We start from the raw sequence: 18,166 nt of genomic DNA, 5'->3' as shown, positions 1-18,166 counted from the left end.
TGCCAACAAACTTTGTTGCAATGTATAAAGGCCACCTAGGTGAGCTGCCAAAGGCCAAACCCAATACTATCAAATTACTCCAGCAATTGATCAACATCTGAAAGAGAAGAGAGTGAAGATTGCTGAACAAAAAGAAACCTATTAAATGATTGTGCTGAACATACGACCAATCATTTAAGTAAAAGTTGTATCACTTCTCTCTTGATTGTTAGGTCAATCAAACTATTGATGGGTTGATATTGCCATTAGGTATGAACCATAAACTACTGGTGCCAAGCATAAAACATCCTTTCTACTTTAACAGTTTTATTACTTTTGAAAGCATTTTGGATGAAATTAGATAGTGAATCTTTGTGTCATTGGTTATTTTCAGAGATCCAGTTCCAGTTGTCCTTTCAAGAGATTGTTCTTTGCATGTATGATATGACAGTGTGTTAGTGCATAGAAGGTAGAAGCAGGATTTTCCGTTTGACCCTTACAGCCTACTCTGCCTTTCAACAAGATCATGGCTGATCATGGAGCTCAATACCCTAAACCACTCCATTTCCCTCAATGTCTTTAGCCACAAAGAACTATATAGGAACAAAAGTAAGTAAGTCATTCAGCCCCTCCAGCAAAAACAAATTGCTGGAAAAACTCAGCAGGTCTGGCAGCAGCTGTGGAGAGAAATCAATGTTTCAGGTCCAAGGACCCTTCCTTAGAAAACACATGCTGCCAGACCTGCTGAATTTTTCCAGCAATTTGTTTTTGTTTCTGATTTACAGCATGGATATAGGTTTGCTCGCTGAGCTAGAAGGTTCATTTTTAGACGTTTCGTCACCATTGAAAGAAGGAAACACCAGCAATGCTTCGTGCGGAGGCACACTGAAGATGTTACCTAGTATGGTGATGAAAATTAACCTTCCGGCTCAGCGAGCAAACCTACATCCAGAACCTCAACCTGAGCTAGAAATCTTCTCCAAAACTGAATGATTTACAGAATTCGCAGTTCTTTTGGTTTTTATCTATATACCTGCTTTTTACTCATATCCCTAAATCCCTTAGCTTAACAAAACTTATCTATCTCAGATTTAAAATTAACAACTGATCCAAAATCCACTGCCATTTGTGGAAGAGAATTCCAAACATCTCCCATCCTTGTAGTCCTCCTTAGAAAAAGGAGCATACTAAAGGAAGGATGAGGCAACCATGGCTGACCAGGGAAGTTGGGCTCTGCATAATAGCAAAAGAGAAAGCATACAATGTGGTGAAGGGTAGTGGGAGCCAGAGGATTGGAAAGCCGACAAAGATCAACAGAGGACAACGAAGAAAGAAATGAAGGACAATATTAAATATGAGGGTAATTTTAGCTGATAACATTAGGAAAGATTGCAAGAGTTTTTTTTAGATATCTAAAGGGGAAAAGAAAGGCAAAAACGGGCATTGGGCTGCTGAAATATAATGGAGAAGTAGTAATGGGGATAAAGAAATGGCCGGGGAGCTGCATATGTACTTTGTATTAGTATTCATGGTGGAAGACATGAGCAATACCCCAAACGTTCAAGACAATTGTTGGGGGGGGGGCAGGAAGCAGAGATAAATAGGGTGGCAATCACAAAGGAGAAGGTGCTATAAAAATGGAAAGGTTTGAAAGTGAATCATTTGCCTGGACTAGATGGGTTACACTCCGGAGTTCTGAAGGAGATAGCTGAAGAGATAGTGGAGGCATTAGTAGTAATCTTTCAGATATCACCGGAGTCTGGGAAGCTCCCAGAGGACTGGAAAATTGCTAATGTCATCCCCTGCCCCCATTTTAAAAAGGGAGCAAGGCAAAAGACAGGAAATTATAGGCTGATTAGTCTGACCTCAGTTGTAGGTAAGATTTTTGGAGTCCATTGTAGAGGATGAGATTTGAGTACTTACATGTGCAGGGTAAAATAAGGCAAAGTCAGCATGGTTTCATCAAGGGGAGGTCATGCCTGACAAATCTGTTAGAATTCTTTGAGGAAGCAAGGGCGGCACGGTGGCACAGTGGTTAGCACTGCTACCGCACAGCGCCTGAGACCCGGGTTCAATTCTCGCCTCAGGCGACTGACTGTGTGGAGTTTGCACGTTCTCCCCGTGTCTGCGTGGGTTTCCTCCAGGTGCTCCGGTTTCCTCCCACAGTCCAAAGATGTGCAGGTCAGGTGAATTGGCCATTCTAAATTGCCCGTAGTGTTAGGTAAGGGGTAAGTGTAGGGGCATGGGTGGGTTGCGCTTCGGCGGGTCAGTGTGGACTTGTTGGGCCGAAGGGCCTGTTTCCACGCTGTAATCTAATCTAATCAAGGAGCAGGTTAGACCAAGGAGAGCCAATGGATGTTATCTATCTGGGTTTCCAGAATGCTTTTGATAAGTTGAAGCACAGGAGGCTGCTAAGTAAGATAAAGGCCCAATGGTGTTAGAGGTCAGGTACTAGCAGAGGTAGAAGATTGGCTGTCTGGCAGAAAGCCGAGAGTGGGGATAAAAGGATCCTTCTCAGGATGGAAGGCGGTGACTAGCAGTGTTCCACAAGGTTTGGTGTTCGGTCCACAACTTTTTATTTTATATGTTAATGATGTGAATGAAGGAACTGAAGGCATTCTGGCAAAGTTTGCAGATGATACAAAGCTAGTTGGGGGGCCAGGTAGTATTAAGAAGATTGGGAGGCTGCATAAAGATTTAGACATGTTAAGAATGTGGGCAAATAAGGGGCAGATGAAATACCACACGAAAAACTCTGAGGTCATGCACTTTGGTAGGAAGAATAGAGGCATGAACTGTTGTGGTTCTGTTCGCCGAGCTGGGAATTTGTGTTGCAGACGTTTCGTCCCCTGTCTAGGTGACATCCTCCGTGCTTGGGAGTCTCCTGTGAAGCGCTTCTGTGATCTTTCCTCCGGCATTTGTAGTGGTTTGAATCTGTCGCTTCCGGTTGTCAGTTCCAGCTGTCCGTTGCAGTGGCCGGTATATTGGGTCCAGATCGATGTGCTTATTGATTGAATCTGTGGATGAATGCCATGCCTCTAGGAATTCCCTGGCTGTTCTCTGTTTGGCTTGTCCTGTAATAGTAGTGTTGTCCCAGTCGAATTCATGTTGCTTGTCATCTGCGTGTGTGGCTACTCGGGATAGCTGGTCGACCAATATACCGACCACTGCAGCGGACAGCTGGAACAAATTCCCAGCTCGGCGAACAGAACCACAACAACGAGCACCCGAGCTACAAATCTTGTCACAAACTTTGAGCCATGAACTATTTTTTAAATGAGGAGGAAATCCTGAAATGCAAAGGGACTTGGGAGTCCTAGTCCAGGTTTCACTTAAGGTAAACTTGCAGGTTAAGTCGGTAGTTAGGAAGCAGAGATGTACTTCTGAGGCTTTATAAGCCTCTGGTCAGACCACGTTTAGAGTATTGTGAGCAATGTTGGGCCCCACACCTCAAGAAAGATGTACTGGCCCTGGAGCAGGTCCAGAGGAGGTTCACAAGAATGGTCCCGGGAATGTTTGAGGACTCTGGGACTATACTTGATGCAGTTTAGAAGGATTTGGGGTGGGGGGGGCTCTGGTTGAAACTTTCAAAATACTGAACAGCCTGGACAGAGTGGACGTTGCAAAGATATTTCCATTGGCAGGAGAGATGAGGACCTGAGTGCACAGCCTTCGATAAAGGGAAGACCTTTTAGAACAGAGATAAGGAAAATTTCTTTAGCCAGTGAGTGGTGAATCTGTGGAATTCATTGGCTTCTGTGGCAATGGAGACCAAGTCATTGAGTATATTTAAAACAGAGGTTCTTGATTGCCCAGGGTATCAAAGGTTATGGGGAGAAAGCGGGAAAATGGGGTTGAAAAATCTGTCGGCATGATTGAATGGTGGAGCAGATTCGATGGGCTGAATGGCCTAAATTCTGTTCCTGTGTATTATGGTCTTATGCTTCCTGACATCTTTCTTGAATGGCACAGCAGGTCAGGCAGCATCCGAGGAGCAGGAAAATCGACGTCGATTTTCCTGCTCCTCGGATGCTGCCTGACCTGCTGTGCTTTTCCAGCACCACTCTAGTCTTGACTCTAATCACCAGCATCTGCAGTACCCACTTCCGCTTATTTTTCTTGAACGGTCTGTTACTAATTCTCAGAAAAATCCCCCAAGTTTTAGAATCCCCAGCCAGTGGAAATAGTTTCTTTATCCACACTATCTTTTCGTTAACATGTTGAAGACTGATCAAATCTCCCCTTGACTATCTAAATTCTAGAATAATCTCTCCTGAATTTGATTAATCTCTCCTCCTAACATAACACTGTAGTCCAGGTATCATTCTTGTAAACTTATTTTACATCCTTCAAGGCCAGTGCATTCTTCCTAAGATATGGTGCCAGGATCTGCACACAGTACTCCAAGTGTAGTCTAGCTAGGGTTGTTTTTAATAATTACAGCATAACCTCTGCATCATAGAATAGTACAGGATACCCTTTGGCCGACCATGTCAGTGCCAACTATGATGCCTTTCTAGACTAATCCAATCTGCCTGCAATGGTCTGTACCCCCGTTCCCTGCTTGTTCTGTGTTTAAGTGCCTCTTAAACATTGCTATCATATCTGCTTTGACCACTCTCTGTTTTAAAAAAAACCTTTCTTTGCACACCTCCTTTAAATTTTCCCCCTCTCACTTAAATCTGTGTCCCCCAGTATTTGACATTTCCAACCTGGGAAGAAAGACTCCAACTATCTACCCAATCCACTCTGACTATGACTCTCATTCAATGCCTCTAATAATTTTATATACTGCTATTAGGTCACATCTCAGCCTCCAACACTCTAGCAAAAATAATCCAGATTTTTCCAACCTCCCCTTTATAGGCAATACACTCTAATTCAGGCAACATCCTGGTAAATCTCTTTTGCACCCTCTAAAGCTTCCACATCCTTCCTATAATGTGCTGACCAGAACTGCGCACAATATTCCAAATGTAGCCTGACTAAAGCTTTATGTGATTGCAATATGACTTGCCACCTTGTATAGTTAATGCGCTGACCAATGAAAGCAGCATACTGTATGCATTTTTGTTTTGCCATCTTATCCATTTGTGTTGCCATTTTTCAGGGAGCTATGGATTTGTACACCAAGCCCTCTCTGTATATCAATGCTCTAAGGGTCCTGCCATTTATTTTATACTTTCCTCTTGCATTTGACCTCACATTTGTCTGGATTAAACTCCATTTACCGTTTCTCCACCCAATTTTCCAACTAATCTATCTCCTGCTGTATTCCCTGTTAACCTTCCACACAATCCACAACTCCATCAATTTTCATGTCATCTGCAAACTTACTAATCAGACCACCTACATTTTCATCCATATCATCTGTTTACATTACAAACAAACAAGCAGTCCCAACACTTATCCTTGCAGAACACCAGTGGTCACAGACCTCTGATCAGAAAATTACATCTCCACAACTACCTTCTGTCGTCTATAACTAAGCCAATTTTGTATCAAACTTTTCAACTCATCATGGATGCCGTTTGACTCCATCTTCTGGAGTAGCCTTAACAAATGCTTAGTAAAATCCATGTAGACATTATCCACAGCCCTACCCTCATCAATCATCTTTGTTACTTCCTTAAGCTCTTCTCCAGTAATTCCTCTACAACTGATAACTTTCTGGCCTAGAATTTCCTGCCCTTATAAACAAAGCAACAACAATGGCTATTCTCTAGTCTCCTGTGACCTCGCCTATGGCTAAAACAGGATACAAAGATTTTTGTCAAGGCCCCAGCAATTCCTCCCTTGCCTCTTTCAGTTTTCTGGAATAGATCTATTAGTTTCTTGGACTTATCTACCTCAACATTTTCAAGACACCCAGTGCCACCTTTTTTTTAAAAATATCATCATGCCCCTCCCTAACCTTACCATCATCCACATCCTTCTCCTTGATGAGTACCAAAGCAAAGTACTTATTAAGGATTTCACCCACTTTCTCTGGCTCCCTGTATAAATTCTTGCTCCGAATAAATGTATAAAATACCTTGGGATTCTCTGTGTAATCCTATTTGCCAAGGATATTTCAGCTGCCTCCTAGTTTCTTCTTTGAGTTATTTTCTGCTTCCTTTATACTTGTGAAGGGCCTGGTTTGATTTCAGTTTCTAAAACCTTACATATGCTTTCTTTTTCTTTTTGATTATCCTTTCGATATCTCTTGTCATCAAGTTCCTGAATCTTGCCATCCTTATCTTTCATCCTTATAGGAACATGCCAATCTTGAGCTCTGATCAATTCCGGCCTTTAAAGGGCTCACACATATCATGTGTGGATTTATCCTCAAACAGCCACTTCCAATCTAATTTCTCCAATTCTTCCCTAATACTGTTGTAATTAGTCTTCCCTCAATTATCACTTTTCACCTGAGAAACAGTCTAACCTTTAACAATAACTATCTTAAAACTTATGGAATTACGATCACTCTTCCCAAAACGCTCCCCTCTAAAGGTTCAATCACCTGACCAGGTTCCTTCCCCAATAAAAGTTTTTTTTTTAATCCTCTCCTGGGACATGGGCATTTTTGGTTGGGTCAGCATTTACCTGCCCTTGAGAAGATCCACAATAACCATAGTGAGGGAATTAGTACTGCCCCTTCCCTAGTTGGATAACAAGTATTAAGAAACCATCCTGGATGTATTAAATAAATTTTCCCCAGGATTTAAAAATATTGGAGCAGAATTTCAAGGCTTCCCACTAATTTTCACCACTTTGTCTGCTTTTTCTTTTGCTCTTTTGCTATCCCTGACTTCTCTTGTGAGCCATGGTTGCCTCATCCTTTCCTTAGTATGCTTCACCTTTGTTGGGATGAATTTCTGAATTACCCTCAGAAACCCCTGCCATTGCTACTCCAATATTTTCCCTGCAAGCTCGCCTTTCAATTGATTCTGGCCAGCTTCTCCCTCGTATCAATGTAGTTACCCTTATTTAATTGTATTATTGCTGCATCTGATTCCAGCTTCACCCCCTCAAACTGCAGGGTGAATTCATCATGTTATGATCACTGTCCTCTTGAAGTTCCTTCACCTTAAACTTCCCAAACAAGTCTGCCTCATTACACATCACCAGACCCAGAATTGTCTATTTTCTAGTGGGTTCAACCAACAGGATGCTCCAAAAAAAAATCTCCCAGACATTCCATGAATTTCTTTTTCTTGAGATCTGCTACCAACCTGATTTTTCCATTCGCATATTGAAGTCCTCCATGATTATTGTAATAGTGTCTTTCTCACATGCCTTTTCTATCTCCTGAATTATATTATTCCCCACATCCTCACTACTGCTTGGAGGCCTGTACATAACTCCCAACAACTCCTTTATGGTTCCTTAACTCTGGCCACATAGATTTTATGCGTTCAGGCTCTACATTATTTCTTACTATAGATTTAATTTCATTCATTTCTAACATGGCAACCTGCCCTCTCTGCCATCTACCTATCCTTTTCAATAGGACATGTACTTTTGGATATTTAATTTGCAGCCCTGATCCCCTTGCCGGCACATCTGTGACACCCACAATATCGTGCTTGCCAATTTCAATCTGCACTATAAGCTCATTTACCTTGCTTTGCACACTGCGCACACTTAAGCACAATACCCTCGGCTGTGTGTTGACTGCCCTCCTTCTCATAGTTGTCCCCTTACCTGCTGTGCCTGAAGTTAGCTTTCTAACCCTTTCCCTACTGTTTATCCTATTACTTGTTCTTGGTATTTTAATAACCTCTGCTGAGCCCTTTTTCTGTAATTTCCATGCAACTGAACCTGAACCCCCACCCCTTTTTAGTTTATGTAGCTCTGGTTAACAGCCCCAGTTATGTGTTTTGCCAGGACTCTGGTGCCAGCATGGTTCAGATGGAACTCATCCTGTTGGAACTGCTCCCTCCCTCCACACTACTGGTGCCAAAATTCCATGAATTCAAACCTGTTTCAGCCACATATTAATCTTGTTGACCCTGTACCAATTTGCTTATGGCTTAGGTAGTAATCCAGAGATTACCTTTTTGGCTCTGCTTTTTAAATTAACCCTTAGCTGCTCATATTCTCTCAGCAGAACCTCTTCCCTCTTTCTACTTATCTCGTTGGTAACTCTGTGGACCATGACAACTGGACTTTCCTCCTCCTACTCCCAAGTTCCTATACAGCATTGATGAAATTCCTAAACCCAGGCAACAGGCAGGTAACACAACCTTTGGGACTCTTTATCCTGGCCATAGAACAATGTCTGTTCTCCTGACTACAGTCTCCTCAATTACAGTTACATTTCCCTTTTTTTCTCTGTGGCCCAATGGTTATCGCTGCTGCCTCACAGCGCCAGGGTCCCAGGTTCAATTCACAGCCTCGGATGACTGTCTGTGTGGAGTTTGCACATTCTCCTTGTGTCTGCATGGGTTTCCTCCGGGTGCTCCGGTTTCCTCCCACAGTCCAAAGATGTGCGGTTCAGGTGAATTGGCCATGCTAAATTGCCCATAGCGTTAGGTGCAATAGTCAGAGGGAAATGGGTCTAGGTGGGTTACTCTTCGGACAGTCAGTGTGGACTGGTTGGGCCAAAGGGCCTGTTTCCACACTGCAGGGAATTTAATCAATCTAATCTAATCAATCTTGAGTGGCTCCCTGTACCATGGTGCTATGGTCAGTTTACTTACCCTCCCTACAGCTCCCACACTCATCCACCTAGGGAGGGCTCTATATTGTGTTTTGATTTATTTGCAGTGGTGCAATACTAAACACCACTTTTTCCAGTATTTCTAATAAGTACACATAACGATAAATAAATCAAATAATGGAGCAAGAATCTCAAACCTGTTAGACAAGCTCAAGGGCTGAGGCTCCTTTAGCACTATCTTCTGGATCCCACTACCTGTCTCACTGGTAGTCACACCCTCCTGTCCCTGACCACTGAACAAATTCCAGATAGTTCATCTAAACTGTGTGACTGCCTCCTGAAACACAACATCCAGTCTTCCTATCCCTGAAGTGTCAGTGTTTGAACCTCAGACTCCAGTTCGTCTTCTGAGTTGGAGTTCCACAAGCAAATGATGCTTACTACAGATGTGGTCACCTATGGACCACAAGAGGGTCCACCAATTCTCACATCATGCACTTAAAAGTAATCACCTGCCCAGCACCAATGTTGTAATTACATAGTTCTTAATTTGATTTTCAAACATTTCATCTGGTGTTTTAGTTTGTAACCTGGGAATATTTTCCCCATTTACTTTCAATCTGGAAGCAACTTATAATAGTCAAGATTGCTATAGTGAGTAATTTTAACCTCCTATGTTGACTGGGACTCCTGCTTCACAAAGCCAAGAAGTGAGACACAGCCAGAGTGAGAATATAGTTTGGGAAACTTGGAGCAGATGTGAAGAGGTGCTTTTTGCTTGCTTTTTTTTTGGCTCACTTAGTTTGTAAAGTTTTTTTTAAAATGGGGTATGAAGCCCAGGACAAAAAAATAAGTAAAATCACAGGTACACTGCGAGTTCATTGGCTGGTAATAGCTACTAATTTGACTATTATAAGTTGCTTCCAGATTGAAAGTAAATGGGGAAAATATTCCCAGGTTACAAACTAAAACACCAGATGAAATGTTTGAAAATCAAATTAAGAACTATGTAATTACAACAGTGGTGCTGGGCAGGTGATTAGTTTTAACTGCAGCTCATTTAATTTATTGCGTGTTTGAATATTGAACTCTTATTTGGGCCATACATTGTAACCTGTCTGTCAACACTGATGCTTTCTTTGCCTGTTTATTATTATTTGCTTCTGCTTTAATCACACACTGCTTTGTCATTTCCTGCCATACCTGAAGTAGCATTCCTGACTGTTCCTTTACTGTCTATCATATTATTCTATTCTGAAGCTGCATTGACTTCTCCCTACCCTGCCAGCTCCCATAATTTACTAGTGTAATCTAGTTATATCTACCTCCTTCTTAAAAACACAATATTTTGGCCTCCACTGTTTTCAGCAGTAACGACTTCCACAGGCTGACTACTCTCTGGGTTAAGAAATTTCTCCTTGTCTCAGTCCTAAAAGATTTCCTCCTTATCCAAAAGCTATAACCTCTGGTTCTGGACTTCGCCACCATTGGCAGCAACCTTCCTACATCTAACCTCTCTAATCCTGTTGGAATTTTATAAATTTGAGATTCGGTTATGGACCTGACCAAACCCCCTCAAATTATGTCCAGGAGATAGCTTGGACCCTAACGTTTTCTTATTTTGAAGGCAAGTGCCAGGCTTTGTGTTCCAGATGCAATTTGATTGGTCAAACTACAAGGCTTGAAGCTAAACACACTTTATTCATGCATTATAGTTAAAATCCAGGCAAAATAAAATAAAGGAAAAGCTATAACTATCAAAATAATTAACAAAATAATAAACTACTCATTAACTATTCCAATGTAGTAACATCGCATAAACACACCATTGGCAAAAGCAAATTCAGCAAAGCAGTTCTAGTAGCAGGAAGAGAACCCCATCTTTTAGCTATAACAGAGAGGAATAAGAATTTCCGCATCTAGCTTCAAGACTCAGCAACTGCTACTGAAAGCTAAACTACAAATGTTGGTTCTGTGGGAACTTGACCCCATCCATTCAGGTTGCTCCTATTGTTCCAACTTTAAAATAACCACAAGCCCTCACAAACTGTTTACTTTATTGGCTTGAAGCAGACCACTCAACGCCTCTGTCTCAACCTGCCTTCATTTAAAAAAAAGGGACAAAGTAAACCTCTTAAAGCCATCATATTGTTACAATTCCCTCCTTATTCTTCTAAGCACCAGTGAATGCAATCCTAACCAATTCAATCTCTCCTTATACATTAGTTCTGCCTAGGCTGTATGTAATATGATGCACAGGTAGTCTCTATGCTGTTTACCAGACAGCAGCCCTGGTTAATTTCTTCCTTTCCCTGCTCATTGAGGAAAATTGCAAAGTACTTATCATCATTATATTCAAGATCTACCAACCTAGCACAGGCTGAATCAAAGTTGGTGTTTCAAATTTATACTGTTCAATTTTAATATGCTGTTGGCTGCTGAGAAAGGATAATCATTGTTTTCTCGTACTACACTTGTGTTGAGTTGCATATTGTCAAGTTTTTAATGGCTTTATAAGAGAAGACAGAAGTAACTAACAGGGCTAACAATTTTTGCTCTCCTACCCAGCCTGAGGGTGCTGCTGACCGATGCTTGGATTGTGCTGTGGAGAAGTGTTGCCCATACTCTGCTAAGAAACTTTATCTGGAAGGTGTCAAGAATGTGAGTAGAACTACAGACAACGGATTGGGGAGACACCGGATTTTGAACCACAATTCTGCCCCTGTTTAACTTGCCTGCATTCTGATGTTGGAGGCAGTCAGGATGTTATAATCTTCCTTTTAGGCTACCTCCCCTTACCTAACTGATTTGGGTTCATGTCTCTCTCTTTGGTGCTCATCTACACAGGAAGCACGGTATTTTACACAGTGAATTATTTTTCTCATACCTGAAATCAGCTAATGAAGTACAGGTCAAGGATTGAATATGTGGAATACTGATCTGCACAATTGGATACAACATCAGGCAAAGCCTTTATTCTGTAGGGAAGTACCATCATATATGCTAGGTATATTTTGTGCAAGCTGATGTAATTGGAATTTTATTTAACCTAAGCAACAAAGTGATAAGTGATTTCTAGTTAGACTCCCCAAAGAATTAAAAAAGTAATCTTTTGATTTTTTTGCTCAACTTCCCTTGTATTTTGATAATGATTACTGATTATGAATAGATTAGGTGCAAGATTTTTTTACTTTGGTACTCGACCCAATTGGCCATTCTTTATGTATGATTCTGGATATTGAGTGCTATTTTCCCCAGCCCCAGCGTGACATGCTTTGAGGCGAAGGAAACTGGTAAATACAGGGTAGAACTGTTGTCACAGATTTTTGATACACTGTCTCCCTGTCACTGAAGAGATATCCAAGAAGGGACTGGGAATAGGATTGGCTGGTCACTCTACAGGATTGGACTGTCATTTTGCATGTAGCAGAATTCCCAACACTTGCATGTATGGAGGCCTCCAACTCAATGGGGATAGCCTCTCTACAGCAGACTAAATGGCAAACTTCAGTGACCAGGACAGGTATGGAAAGGTGCCATGCACAGTTTAACCAATCCATTCTGAGGAGATTTCCCTCCCCTTCGAGGAATCTAACAAGTACATTGCTTTTATTTTGAAGCCAACTTCCGTCAAAGGAATCTTTTTGTTGAGGCAGTCATGCAGTCTTTGCCTAGCCTTGGGAGCACCTGTTTTTGCTGATGGGAATGCTGAGACTCGAGCTGCCAGAAGATATGATTCAAAATGCAATAGCCCCCTTAACAGCAGTACAGACACAATTATGGGTAGAAGGCTGCATCTAGGTAGATTGCAGTTTTGGTGTTGCCAGTAAATCTGAGTTCAGGATTCCCGTTTGGTCCCAAACGTAGGAACCTGAAGCTTATGATTATATTCAGTTCTGATTCCTGAGTGTCATCAAGCTCTCCAATAAGCCTGATCCTGTCCTTAACTGATCTGTGGACATCCAAGCTTCTAAAGTGAAGTCATTGGAGGTGGTCCCAGACTGTTTTTTTTGTTTCTTCCTTCAAGTTATTAATCTGGAGCCTTTGCCTGTTCACAATTCTTTTAGGTCTGTCCTAGTCATGTGGTTTAGTTATTTACTGCATTTATTTTAGAAAAAGAGCATAATATCTCCTGAGCGATTAATGTGCAATTATCATAAATTGTAATGACAGTGCTGACCATTCCATAACCTCAGTGTCTTTTTGTCAGCCTTCAGTTTCTTTAACTAGTAGAGCCTGCAATCAGATACACAGCTACATGGGTAACTATACAGCAATGTAACAAAAGCACAGGAATAAATCTGTTACCATGGAGAACAGCTTTGCCTTTGTCAACTAATAGTATAAAGATCATACAATTAAGGACTCCTTTGTTCAAAGTTTTTACAGGCTACACAAATGTGGCCATCTGCTCATTAAACTCGTGCAGACCTCCTAATGCTGCATGAATGACAAATGGACATTAAAAAAGGAAACTGAATGAGAGAGCAAAAGGCCAGGGTTTGAACAGAGCAGCACAAAAGCCCATGCCTTCTGCCAGGAAAGCAAGGGGATGCTCATCACGCAGCTGCTGAGCATGACCAATCTGTCTGTGCCAGCATAAGAGGACATCTGGTGAAGCTCAGACGGTCAACAGTGAAGCCTGTCTCTTTAGGACTGCATTGTAGCAGCCTGGCACTATCTCTACCAGGTGGAACATAGTATACAAAAAAAGGTCAAACTTGATAGGAAATAAAAGGCCAAAAGGAAACTCTGTGATCCAATTAGCAAGGTCTCAAGCATTGCTTAAACAGTTTTGTTCCCTTGTGTCAGATAACATACTGTATTAAATCATGTTCAATAGAGGACCAGTGGCTCAGCCAGCTTTCTTTATTCAGACTTTTCAACATTCACAACAAATAAAACAATAGTATATATACACTGGCAGTATTGGCGGCAGCAAAGGAGGTGGTGCTGCATCTGTCTAAATCCAGTTCTTGATAGTGCGAATTCATTTGGTCCTGTAACTCTATATGAAGCGGTACTATCAACATGAGCAATCCCATTAGGAAAATTAGACTTCTGTTTAGCTGGGCAGGGCGTGGACTTTTAGGCTTAATTCATATTGGAAATGTTGGAATGTTTGGAAACTTGACAAGACCTATTTTAGGGAACATTTTCATATAAAAGTATTTTTAAAATCATATGTTTAAGTATGTTTCATTTCATTTTGGTTCTAAAATGACTTTTTTTTTCAGGAAAGGCCTTTATTCCTTTCTCTGTATCTAGTTTGCTTCATAATTTTTGCTTTGAATTTAACACCTTTACAAAAACTTGACAGTGGATTCCAAAAGTGCTGCATAAATGCATGCAATGAAGGTGCTCTGGTCACTACCTGGGGACCTCCACGTGCACTAGATATTGGAATCCTGGATTTGCTACCTTTGCTTCATTGGACAGTTTTCCACAGAGTTCTGTCTAACTATCTTCATGTGACATCTGGACCAGAGGTGTCTCTTGACAGAGGGAGGCACTGCTGTACTTGTAATGTCACTATAGACAGGTAATCCAGAGGCCCAGGAAATGCTCTGGGGTACGAGTCTCAGTAACTGGTAAAGTTAACGTTTGATTTAATAAATCTGGAATCTAGTGTTAGTCTCAAATGATGTGACTGTGACAACTACCATTAGTTGTTATAAAATCTAATACCCCTTTAGGGAAGGAAATCTGCTGTTATTACTTGTGACTCTGGACCCATAGAAATGTGTTTGACTCATATCTTCCCTCTGATAGGGCAGAGAAGGCCACTCGGTTCAAAGGCAGTTTAGGATGGGCAAGAAGTGCTGGCTTGCCAGTGACATTCACGTTCCTGTGCAAAAAGAAAAAGAGCAAAGTTTCCTACACAAACTTATCACCAGAGGAAACATCCTATCAGGCTGTCTGCAATGTATATATTTTGGGAAATAAATATTTATTTCTGCCTTTTCTTATAGGGAGAAGGCATCATTATCAGAAGGCAGGGTTTCTTTGAAAACAAAGCATTGCAGATCATGCCCATGTGGACATCAAGGCTTTTCATGTTATCTATATGACTTTCATGAGCAGGTGTTGGCTCAGTTAGTGCTCACTTGGTATATGATTACTTAATCATCATTGGAAATAATTAATAGACTGAGTCTCTTCTTGTTTTCTCAAAGCAGATTGAGATATGACCTAACAAAAGTATTTCAAATTAAAAGGTTTTGATAGTGGATACAGAAAGAATGCTTCTGCTTATGACAAAGAGTATGAGCTGGGGCCATCAATTTGAGAGCATTTCTAAGAAGTTCAATGGATCATTCCAAATAAACTTCCCTGTCCAGAGGTTGGAGAGAGCTCGCTAATGCAGGGTGTGGTTGAAACAAATGGTTGAAATGCATTTAAGAGGAAGCGAGACAAATGAGAGAGGAGGAAATAGATTGTCAGGATGATTGATTCAGATGAAGATACATGGCGATGGTTGAACTGGAGCTAGCTTGTTTCTGTACCGTATATCCTTTTTAATTTTGTCAGTGGCTGTAATATTTTAACTCTAACATGACTGCTGACTCCATCAAGAAAGTATGTGACAGCAGAGCAACTGTTGGCTGATCCTCTGCAGTCAGACACACCTTCAAAAATAGTTGTCCTATGGCAGCATGTGCACAAAAAAAGCAATGGCAGTGCACATTACTTGAAGTCGTACATCTTTGAGGCAGAGATTGCTGCACAAAGAACCGAGAGAAAATTGACCTTCCATCTGATGGTAGAACACATTTTACTAACTTAAAGTCAGTCAGTATCATTAGTTCAACAGGTAATATCCTCCATTCCGTTGGATCTGGTACTTTTTTGTAATTCTGAAATTAGATATTGCTGGCAACCTTGTATTTTATTGGTTATCACCAAGTTTTCCTGAGCTTTTGATACCATCGTGGTTAGTAGCTTCAGCAATACTGGAGACTATACACAGATCCACAACTTGCAAGGGATTAGGAAAATTGCTTTGTAATGGATGATGACAAGCTTCTTGTGTTGCAATATGATCTGTCTCATCGAATGGTGAGTTTTCCATCAAAATCCTGATTTGAGCCTCATAGATGGTATAGAGACTGAGGTATCAGGAGGTGAATCGCTTGTTGCAGGGTGTCCAACCCAGATCGTTTCTTATAGCCACTGTTAATCTACTTAAGCTCTGTACATTGCTGAACTCTGGTATATTAACACTGGGGACATGCAATAATGATACAGTTGATAGTCAAGAGGAAATGGTTATTAAGTGTTCTGATATTCTTTACTTTGTCAAGCAGGGCAAGAAAGGATGGCCCATCTCTGTGATCTGTGAAGGGTCTACTGTTGACATTGAATCGGTTACAAAGGCACTTCGTGAAGGTCCATATGGAAGATGTGTTTACGAATGTGATAATGATGTTGTCACCCATCAGGTAATTATGACATTTTTGTCAGTTTAAGTATTAACTTTTCAATGATTTAAGCAGTACAGTAATATAAGCTACAGTAAAATACAAATGAAAACTTACAGCTATATATTCTGTCATGCATAAACATTTAGATTTGCGGACACTTCAACAAATAGTGCAGTAGCTGAAAATTCTTGTTTACTAATACTAGTACCACTTCCATGCTGGAGCTATGCCTGCTGTAAAACCTATTGTGTTTATCCTTTAATATTTCTTAAAATGCTTTTCTCATAATTCCGTCTTGAAAACTTAAGGCTCAATCAATTTCAGTAGCTTCCAATTCGATTCTAGTAAACACGTGTTACTAATTTCACTTGCACAACAGTATTCTGTTTGAAGCTGTCCTGAGTTTAGTGTTTATGCTGTACAAAAATCATTCTATTAAGTAAGATTGTACAATAATCTATTTCATCATGTTATTATTGCATGTCCATGCTCTATAAAATAAAGAGCCTGTAAGGAATTATTGTAAAGCACAGATATGGCTTGAAGGAACTAAAATCTAGCTACACTGTATGGAAACTAAATTGCTTGCTTTTGTAGCCTGAAAGTTACTGCTACCAAGGTTCTCATAAGGTAAATCTTTTTGCCAGGTTGTGAATATGGAATTTGAGGAAGGAGTGACAGCAGCTTTTACGATGGTGGCTTTCACTGAAAAACTGGCTTCTCGGAAAATAACAATTTATGGAACTGAGGTAGGAGATAAGCTCCCATGTTATGTGACTACATATTTAGTTACCTTTTTTTTTGCCACAAATAGTGGGAATCCCTTTTTTGATGATGCAAGTCATGTTATATCACACCAAAGGAGTGGATGGGCTTCTCTTGTGTTTTTTGTATTTCATGTTGGGTATAAGTTGGAGGACAATCAATAGGTAAAGTTCGTGTCTCAGGCCTTTTAGCCATAGTGCACTGAATGGCTCGAAGCTGTCAAAAATGTCTCAGGCTGTGTCTCGCAAAGAATGTAGATAATGAACATTGAGAGTATTTAATTTGTATTGAGGCACCTTTGGTAACTTCTAATTTAAAATGTGTTGCCCTTAGACTGTATATCTGATAATGGAATGTATATTGTAAACATTGCATCTATAATGATTGTGATGAAGTACATAAGAGTGAAATACAGAGGAACCTCGATTATCCGAAGGACATGGGCGGGGAGTATTTCGTTGAGTTAATCAAATTCCGGATAATCGAATGCCAGATAACATAATTTAGCCAAGCACCAGTACATTGCGATCTTGCCAGATAATCCAATATTTGGATAATCGAATGCCAGATAATTGAGGTTACTCTGTATGCTGTACAGAGACAAGTTGAATTTTATTGCAAATTCTATAGTATTCGTCTCAATGTTTTGTAATGTAATTTATAAATATTATGAATAAAATATATTTTGGGGGAAAAGTTTAAGTGGGGTGTGACTTCTTGGTGTCAGACCAGTATTGATCAGCTGAATGTCTAACCATTGGAAAGACCATTATGATTTGGTGTTGAGCAGCTTTGACAAACTTTAGCCAAATTTTGACCAAGCGGTAGAATCAATTGTTGATTACATTTTTGCTCCACTTTCTTCAGCCTCTTCTAATTTCATTTTCTTGTGCAGCCTTTCTAATTTGGAATTTATTTGTTCATAACTGCTTTGTATGTTTGGATCACATTCCACTGTGACAATTTTAATGCAGGAAATAAACTGGTCAGTGGCTGCATTAAAACAGTAATGTCATTTGAACCATTAAGTGACCATCAGTATTGAGTTCTCAGTTATTTGTGACAGCGGTATAATTGGTTAATTGCAATAGCAGGCTGGATTTCACTATTGGGCAACAGTTTGTAGGCAATAAAATGGCAAGTAAATGTGGAAAATGGAGTGCTGCTACCTTCTCACCACTGAGGCATTTAGTTCCTCACCAGGGCAACTTGAACTTGAGTGGCCAATTTGCTGGATAGGGAAATTGCCTTTTGAATCCTGGCATCCTCCTTGTAATCTGGATCATGGAAGAAACATCTGGTGTAATAGTTGACCCATGACAACTACCTTCACTCACTCAACTCACCAACA

The 18,166-nt window shown here is 40.6% G+C and overlaps 1 protein-coding gene across 7 annotated transcripts in view; it reads left to right on the top strand.

Annotated features, from left to right (window-relative positions):
• The window catches only part of LOC122540348 (uncharacterized), a 263,160-nt gene that overhangs the window by 143,236 nt on the left and 101,758 nt on the right, over positions 1–18,166 (top strand). For all 7 annotated transcript variants that reach the window (XM_043675941.2, XM_043675939.2, XM_043675945.2 and 4 more), the window contains 3 exons: positions 11,195–11,287; positions 15,934–16,068; positions 16,698–16,799. In XM_043675941.2, the coding sequence (XP_043531876.1) occupies positions 11,195–11,287; positions 15,934–16,068; positions 16,698–16,799 (330 nt within the window). The remainder of the gene's footprint in view (positions 1–11,194; positions 11,288–15,933; positions 16,069–16,697; positions 16,800–18,166) is intronic.

This window comes from Chiloscyllium plagiosum, unplaced genomic scaffold, assembly GCF_037043375.1.
Source record: "Chiloscyllium plagiosum isolate Xiang-an unplaced genomic scaffold, Cpla_swu_hap1 HiC_scaffold_37, whole genome shotgun sequence".
In the NCBI taxonomy this organism is placed as follows: Eukaryota; Metazoa; Chordata; class Chondrichthyes; order Orectolobiformes; family Hemiscylliidae; genus Chiloscyllium; species Chiloscyllium plagiosum.
Note: the sequence above shows the minus strand (reverse complement) of the source record. Positions and strands in the feature narration are given on the sequence as shown.